Raw genomic sequence first — 7729 nt, 5'->3', positions numbered from 1 at the left:
AGCAAGTGTCGTGGTGATTGAATCGATAGAAAGTGACTTGAAGAAGATATTGATGAAGATGTATGAAGAATATAAAGGTCAAGACACAAATGAGATGGCTAAGCAGACTTCTCTTTATGATTTTGAAATGGAAGCAAATGATTTGGATGGCCTCGATGAGGTTAGCAGGGATATAGCAAGGGAGAGGGTGGCCGAGCAATCTCAATGCATAAGAAATGAAGTTGATAAGTACTTATCTGATAGATATGTCAGCATCTTCTCCAAGAGTTTTGAAATTGCAAAGTGGTGGAAAGGCAATGAGGTAACCTATTCAGTGCTATCAAAGCTGGCCAAAGATATATTTGCTATTCCTTGCTCAACAGTGACATCTAAAAATGCATTTAGTTTAGGATCAAGAGTGGTCGATCCTTTTAGAGCATCATTGACACCAAAAATGGTAGAGGCCCTGGTGTGCACAAATGACTGGTTAAAATCTGATCCACCTAACCTATACAAGGATCCCAGTGAAGATGAGCTTGCCATTTACGCTGAGTTGGAAGAGATTGAGAGAGGTAATTATTACTTTATTAGAAAACAGTGTGAATTTGTTATGACAAATAATACCTTATTTTTTAACCACGTGAATTTTATTTATTTTGCAGAAAACGGTTTCAATCAAGGATAGGAGGCAGCAGCAACCTCAATAGAGCTTACTGGAAGCTCTGGGCAAACCAATGTGTAGCAGCAGACTAGCAGTGTGTTTGAAACTATGCTTGTGCCTTGTGCCTTGTGAATTTGTCATGATGTTTTAGTTAAGACTTTAAACTCTTTTAGTCTTTACTATTTGTCTATTTCAGTTTAAACTAATGCTTGTGCCTTGTGCCTTGTGAGTTGTGAGTTGTGACATGTGACTTGTGTTTTGTGGATGTTTCAGGGTGTTGTGCATTTGTTTCAGGGTTTGGTGTTGTCAGTTGTCAATAGTGTGTATTTTAATGATTTTAGAGTTGTGATTTGTGAGTTGTGCTTGTGCATTTGTAATTTGTTTCAGATTTTGGTCTTTGCCTCTTTGGTGCATTGCTATTAGGCTTTTATTTTTTAGTGTTAGTGTGTTACTGTCAATACTGTGTGTCTGTGTTAGTAACTTAGTATAGAATGTGCAGTTCAGCAGTTACATGTGCATTTGTAATTTGTTTCAGGTTTTGGTATTTGCCTCTTTGGTGCATTGCTATTAGGCTTTTATTTCTTTAGTGTTAGTGTGTTACTGTCAATACTGTGTTAGTAACTTAGTATTAGAATGTGCAGTTCAGCGGTTGCAGACTTGCAGACTTGCAGTTAGTCACTTAGGCAGTTAGGCACCTAGGCTGAATGGCTGATAGGGTGCCTTTGTAACTTTGTTGCTTGTGAGACACTGAGAGTCTGAGACTGTCAGACTGAGTTTGTGACTTTGTGGATTTGTAATTTTGTTATTTGGGTTGGAATTTAACATGTGAAATACAACAAAATATTTGGTTTCTGCAGTGTTTGAAACTTTGAATCACTAGTTTGCTGTTGTTGCTTATTTTCTTTTAGTCTGGGCCTATTTTTCATTTAAAAAGTGACAAATTAAGAGGCCTAATAAAGTTCGGTTTTAGGCCCAACCGTACCGATATCAACCGAAAGCTCGGGATACCGACTTTTTCGGCCGGTATTGGTATCAAGATTTACCTACCGGCATAAGTCGGGACGGTTTATGATTTGGGACAAAAAAATCGGTAACCGTACCGGTTCCACCCCTAATCCTAATAATCTGGTGGGAAAGAAGTGGAGCTTTCACACATTTGTTGACAATAATTTTGGGTATTGGACGTAGGGGGTGACAACCGTGGGTAAATTGGATTCTAGTTTTTGTTTTGATATTGGTTTTTGTTTCATTTGTTGCTTTCCTTTTTCCTCACATAATAAAAATGATTTAATTTGTCACCACGTTGAGATTGTATTCAGTTGGGGAACACACAATGTGGTGGAGCGTTGTAAGGGGTACGGACTCAAAGGACTGTTTGGACCATAAAAAAGATTCAAATTTTGAACAATTAGTGAGAAGGCAGATGGATCCACTAATTTGGATGTTACTTTGGATAAAAGTTAGGCCTACACAGTTCAACAATTTCTCCTTAAAATAACTGCTTGGGACCAAAAGCACTTGAATGCGAAGCAGAAAGCTTTGTTGGTTTTCTTATACGCTTCCCTCTTGTGGTTAAGTTTAAAGAGGATGAGTTGGTAGCTCTCAAATTCAATTGAGTAGTCAATAGTTTCTGATGGAGTGTCTCTGACAGTATGAATTTGCAACGAAACTGTAGTGAAGATCGAAGTTCAGGTCTCGATCTAAGTTTGAGTCCAACTGACCCGCCACATGATAATATGCAAGGAAAAATGTCCTCTCTTGTCATCTTGTACATTCAAGGTTATGAGAAGTTAGGTAATTGTCAAATTAAGATCCATACATAGTTGAAACTAGAACAGTTGATATTATATCTCTAATTGTTAAGATTTAATGGTTGGGTCTAGGAGTTGACTTTCCGACATCGATCAATATGTGATTTTGTATTGTTATTTTGAGATCGATTCAGCATCCAAATAAGAATCTCAAAATTAGTTAATATTGAGTAAGCTGAGAATGAAGAAAACCATCGATAAATATAGATCATCATTCCTACGCGGTGAATAGTCAACCAATTCTTATTATGTTTAATACGAAACTGAGCTGAACTTTTCAATGAAAATTAAATTGAATTAAATATTGTTGTGTTATCTAATTAAGAAAATTAAATTGACACAAAAGTTTTGATGAAAAAGAAAGAGTACTAACTAAATTTCGATAGTTCTCCATAATATTGACAAATCATATAACACTATTTGAGAAATACATTTTCACACTAGTGTAAGAACCATAAACCACTCATCAACCAAAGCCTTTTCCCATATTGCGTCATCAAATATTCCAAAATAGAAAGAAAACGATGCAATCACAATTAGCAAAAGAGAAGAATGTAACGGCATATTCCGGCTGAATTTAAGACATCCATCGATTAACTTCGTAATGTCGTGCTGTAATCTTTCGCCATATACATCGAGAAAGAAACTTTATCGCAAACAAATTGGCTGGAATAGGTCATGATCTCAGCCAACCTACCTAGAGTTTAGTTTTCCTGCGTTTCCCTCACTGTGTCCCCGAGTTCTAGTTGGATCAACTGCTGTAGTTTTTTTTTTTTCCTTTCCTTTTTCTGTCAATTTTCTACATCATCAGAAAAGAAAGAGAAGAATATATATAATCCAAGAGAAGAATATACTGATCGGTATAGTGTGAATAATCACAAGAATAACACAGGATGCATATGGCGGCATATGCTGCTGCTGCTGCTGCAACGAAATGGTAAAAGGACGGAGATGCCCACACTCAATAAATATCGCAACGGTCACTGCCACCACCACCTGAACCGACCGTTGCTCCATCACGTGCTTGCTCCACCGCCTCATTGACCCTCTTCACATGCCCTTCCCCTTGTGCCATTCCCATTCCCATTCCCATTCCTCCATCTCTTTCTGCAACTTACATCATCTCTCACGTAAGAGCTAGATAACCTTCCCTTCACACCATCACAGATTTGCTACATAACTAATTTATTCTCAAGGTTCTTATTCTTCCGGTACATTAATGTATCGATCTCATTAATGTGGATCGAATATCCAATAGTAATGTAACTTTATGTAAAAACAATAGTATTTCGATCTAACATACACTGCACGTACTGTAGTATTTCGGTAAATTTTCATTTTATCGTCTCTAAATCCAATCTAGATAATAAGAGAATTTAAGTAGGATGGTCCTCATGGAGCTGATATGGATTGCCGAGTCTACTCGTCTAAACATAGAGCATTGATCATCCACTTAGAGTGGTAATGATTTAAAAGACCAAAGAGCATGTAGGGTTAAGTAGTCAATCAAAACAAAGAGCTAGCAATGTGATCCTAAGCAGTTTAGCTAATTAATTCTCTGAAACTGATTGAACAAGTGAGGTGAAGGATGTTGGTTATCTTAGTTTGATTAGAATGATTGTATCCTCTTCGACTTTCGACAATTCTTAAGGTGTTTTGGTATCAGGTCCCTTTGTTCTTTCAGTTCGGACGAAATCATGCACATTAGATCATGATCTAGCCGCTGGTGAATCCATTAATGAAATAGCAATCCGTTACATGCCTGCATGTCTCTCATGTCTGGCTGAGAGGGGTGTTGCGGTGGCCTCTACTGTTGGAGCTGTGTTTGGCCATTGTCATTCAAAGGGAGACAACACCACCTGGTTTGGCATTTAAGCTGATACAGATCGACCATTGGCATGGACACGAATGATCGGATCGAACTGGTCAGTGACTCATGAACAGTGAGATCTCGAAGCTCAGTAGCTCTTGATGACAATAAGGACTTATCAACGAGACTCGGGGGAGAGAGAGATGGCTAGCACTGCACATCTGCACATGTACACCAAGCTAACTTAGCTAAATCCATGTTGACATGAAGAGGATCATGTCTTGGAGTCTAGTCTCTCTTTGTCCAATTTTGCTTCATGCATTATTTAGCAGTGTAGGGTCGCAGCTCAATGAGGAGTCACATTTTCAATTGCTTCCATGTGTGCTTGGTCTCTTGGTCGATCGATGTTGTGTGCTTAGGTCGATAGGTAGAGCAATCTACAGGACTTTTTCAATGTAAGCTTGGTTGAAAATAGAGCAAAAGTCATGGGGTTAGGTCGTGTGTGTCATCTGTAAAGTGTTTGAAAGCCCTAGTTTCTTTCTGATCTTTGTTCTCATTAGCGATTAAAACAGAAAAATTATACGATTGGTCGCTGCTTCTGATACGAGTTCTTTCATTTAGTTTCCTGTCCTTGACACAATCACTTGTCTGTTTGTTGTTCTTGATACAAAGACTAGTTCAATTGTGTCTGTTTTATATCATCAAAGGTCCTAGTGGCAGATGCAAAAGCCAGCTAGAACAACTAGGAAAACACTTGGATATATAACAATTATCCTTTTGCTCTCGGGTAACAGATAATTTCCGCCTGATTCAAGTTCCTACGGTCTGAAATTCGCAGAACACAATTGAACTGATGCACAAAGACGGTCCTGTTTTAGGATTTCTATTTCTCCGTGAAGAATGATATGGAAACTCCTTTAACATTTCCCATGGTGGAAGCGTTTGGTTAAATTCCTAGTTCAAACCTACAGTGGTGGATGGCTGCCCGGTTCATTCTTTTCTGTTTCATGTTTCATGTTTCTTTTTATTATGGGCCAGAAAGCCAAGAGGCAGGGAGAACCATACATAACCGGGCTCCCCTTCAGGACAAGCAAAGCTAGTCTTCAGCTCTTCAGCGTACTGTATCAAATCATGCAGCTTCTAATCTCTTAAAGGCTCTACATTTCTTTGTGTAAATTTGAAGTTGCTAATAAGAAAGCTTAGCTCGTTGTGTTGTATTGTGAACTGTTTCAACATGAAACTCTGCAGTCAAATAACCTTACAGCAAACCACGAAAAGACTATCCGAACTATACTCGGTTACTCCAATATACGTACAGATGATGAAACTAGTCAAAATCAATATATTCACATTGATGTATAAGAAGTTCTACAATGTAACAATTTTTTTTGCTGTGGTAGGAAGGATCTGTTGTTTGTTTTATCTATCATCTACTCTGCAAAATGCAGCACATTCACAATCACATGCTGTACAATTTCATTCCTTCTACTAAGTTACCGAATTCATAGAAATGATTTGTTACGCTGCCTGAAGAATTCCATCCTTTTCAGGACTCCTTGGAGTAGCCTGCATAACTTTTACCCTAAATGCTACCTGCACATTATTTGGATGCTAAGAAACTTATCCCAGCAAACAAGAAAGTTCATCAAGCAAATTGTAGAGGACGTATTGTGGAGTACCTTCTGCCCAGGACCAATCTCGATAACGTCTGAGGGGTGGAAACGAACTGCAAAATTTGGAGGTACCCGGTACCGCTTCTCCTCAATACTGCACATTTACATAATTTAGAATATAAAGAAAATATAAGGAACAAAATTTAAATGAAACTGATTTAGAATGACAACAGTTTGCTTCAAACCTTTAATTATTGAAGGCAACAAAATTTAAAAAAATATCCAACTTACTCTGCGAGCCAGGTACCATGTTTGCTTCCCAAATCAGACACGTAAAAGCCACCATCCTTGTAGGTGATACAAGCATGATTTTCTGAAACCTGAGTCAAAAAGAAAAACGGAAAATGATTAGGTACTCAACGTAGACCAGTAGACCACCATAAAAATAGGAACTCTTTTTTGTCTCAGGAAATAGATGGAAAATGAACAAGACCGTCCAGATCACCTGGGGTAAAGGAACCGTTATTCGTGAAGAATCCCCATTTGAGGTGTTCCTGCAATGAGAATATCACACATAAGAAACCCCTCAACAGATAAAATCTTACTTTCCTTTATTTCTTGAAGAATATAAAGTTCCATTGGTCAAGTTCCAAGCACTATATGATACAGTAGACAGAAGTGTGGTTTTAAGGGGAGTGGGGGGGATGACAGAAATATTAGCATACCCAATTATGCAGGTGATTTTCTCATCTCTGTTTAAACGTATAAGTTGCGAAGCACCATTTTCTTGTCCACAAGGTATCAGATACCACCTACAAGAACAAAGTGATTGTGAACAACACTACAGAAACAAGACACTGAAATATTGAAGGGATGACAGACATTAAGACTAAACACTCACTCTCCATCAATAGCACGCTCCAGTGCATCATCGTCCTCAAACCAACTTCGTAACTGATCATCAGCCTTCATATAAATTGACCAAATATTAGCAGCAAAATCACAATATGCAATAAGCCAATTACAAAATTTAAATAATGAAACCAATTAGTGACAAAATAAAATCATTAGTCATTGAGTAACATACTTTGTCTGAGAGCCTGCAACTTGGTGGCCTTCCTTCAAGTTTTGAGCTGCAAAGAAAACCCATAAAGTCAATTAGCCCTGAAGAAACCAAATAAAATCTGACATATCAACCTTTCGAGTTCCAAATGAAATATATATCAAAGGCACCCCATAATGCAGTAATGCTATCTCCAACTAAATGATTTTTTCTTATATATGAGCATTCCAAGCAATCCAATAACTTATTTTTCTGACATTCCTGCTGCACATCATACAATTTTAACCACTAGAAGTGCAAAATCACACAAAATGACATGAACTATGCAGCATAAGCATATGTCTTGTTATCAAGCAAAGACAATATCTCACCTGTTACCACCTAGGACCCAACTCAGCATCAAGGGCATTGCCTTGTCAATAAAAATTCTCCCACCAACTCTTCCTGGATGTGGTATCCGAAACTTCGTCAAAAACTGCAAGGTTTTTTTCCAACCAATAAGTATCTGAAGACACTTCCATTGCATTATCAAGACTCTATGCCACATTTGGGTTATTAATTCTACTGCAAAATCAACAAAGGTTCCTACCGATAATGGACCAAGTCCTACACCCAGATAAGCCTTGTAAGTTGAAGCCATAATTGCAGCCATTCTAGCCATTCCATGAATAATGGCAACCCGTAGTTTTCTAGAGGTCTCATAGCTGATGGAAGTATAAATATAAGATATAAAGATGAAACAGTAGTCAGAACTTCCTCAACCCAATACGTCTTCCAAACAAACAAGTCTTT

At 38.0% G+C, this 7729-nt stretch overlaps 1 protein-coding gene across 1 annotated transcript in view; it reads right to left on the bottom strand.

Annotated features, from left to right (window-relative positions):
• Window positions 1-5536: 5536 nt before the first annotated feature.
• Window positions 5537-7729, bottom strand: part of LOC101291766 (zeaxanthin epoxidase, chloroplastic-like) — a 9263-nt gene continuing 7070 nt past the window's right edge. Inside the window, exons 2-10 of the mRNA XM_004289170.1 lie at window positions 7527-7689; window positions 7309-7412; window positions 6962-7007; window positions 6776-6840; window positions 6600-6686; window positions 6380-6428; window positions 6166-6254; window positions 5941-6028; window positions 5537-5854 (exon numbers count right to left, since the gene is read on the bottom strand). Coding sequence (XP_004289218.1) covers window positions 5780-5854; window positions 5941-6028; window positions 6166-6254; window positions 6380-6428; window positions 6600-6686; window positions 6776-6840; window positions 6962-7007; window positions 7309-7412; window positions 7527-7689 — 766 coding nt within the window. The 3' untranslated portion in view covers window positions 5537-5779. The remainder of the gene's footprint in view (window positions 5855-5940; window positions 6029-6165; window positions 6255-6379; window positions 6429-6599; window positions 6687-6775; window positions 6841-6961; window positions 7008-7308; window positions 7413-7526; window positions 7690-7729) is intronic.

The sequence above is a fragment of the Fragaria vesca genome, linkage group LG1 (assembly GCF_000184155.1).
Source record: "Fragaria vesca subsp. vesca linkage group LG1, FraVesHawaii_1.0, whole genome shotgun sequence".
Classification (NCBI taxonomy): Eukaryota; Viridiplantae; Streptophyta; class Magnoliopsida; order Rosales; family Rosaceae; genus Fragaria; species Fragaria vesca.
This window is presented reverse-complemented; position numbering and strand designations above follow the sequence as displayed.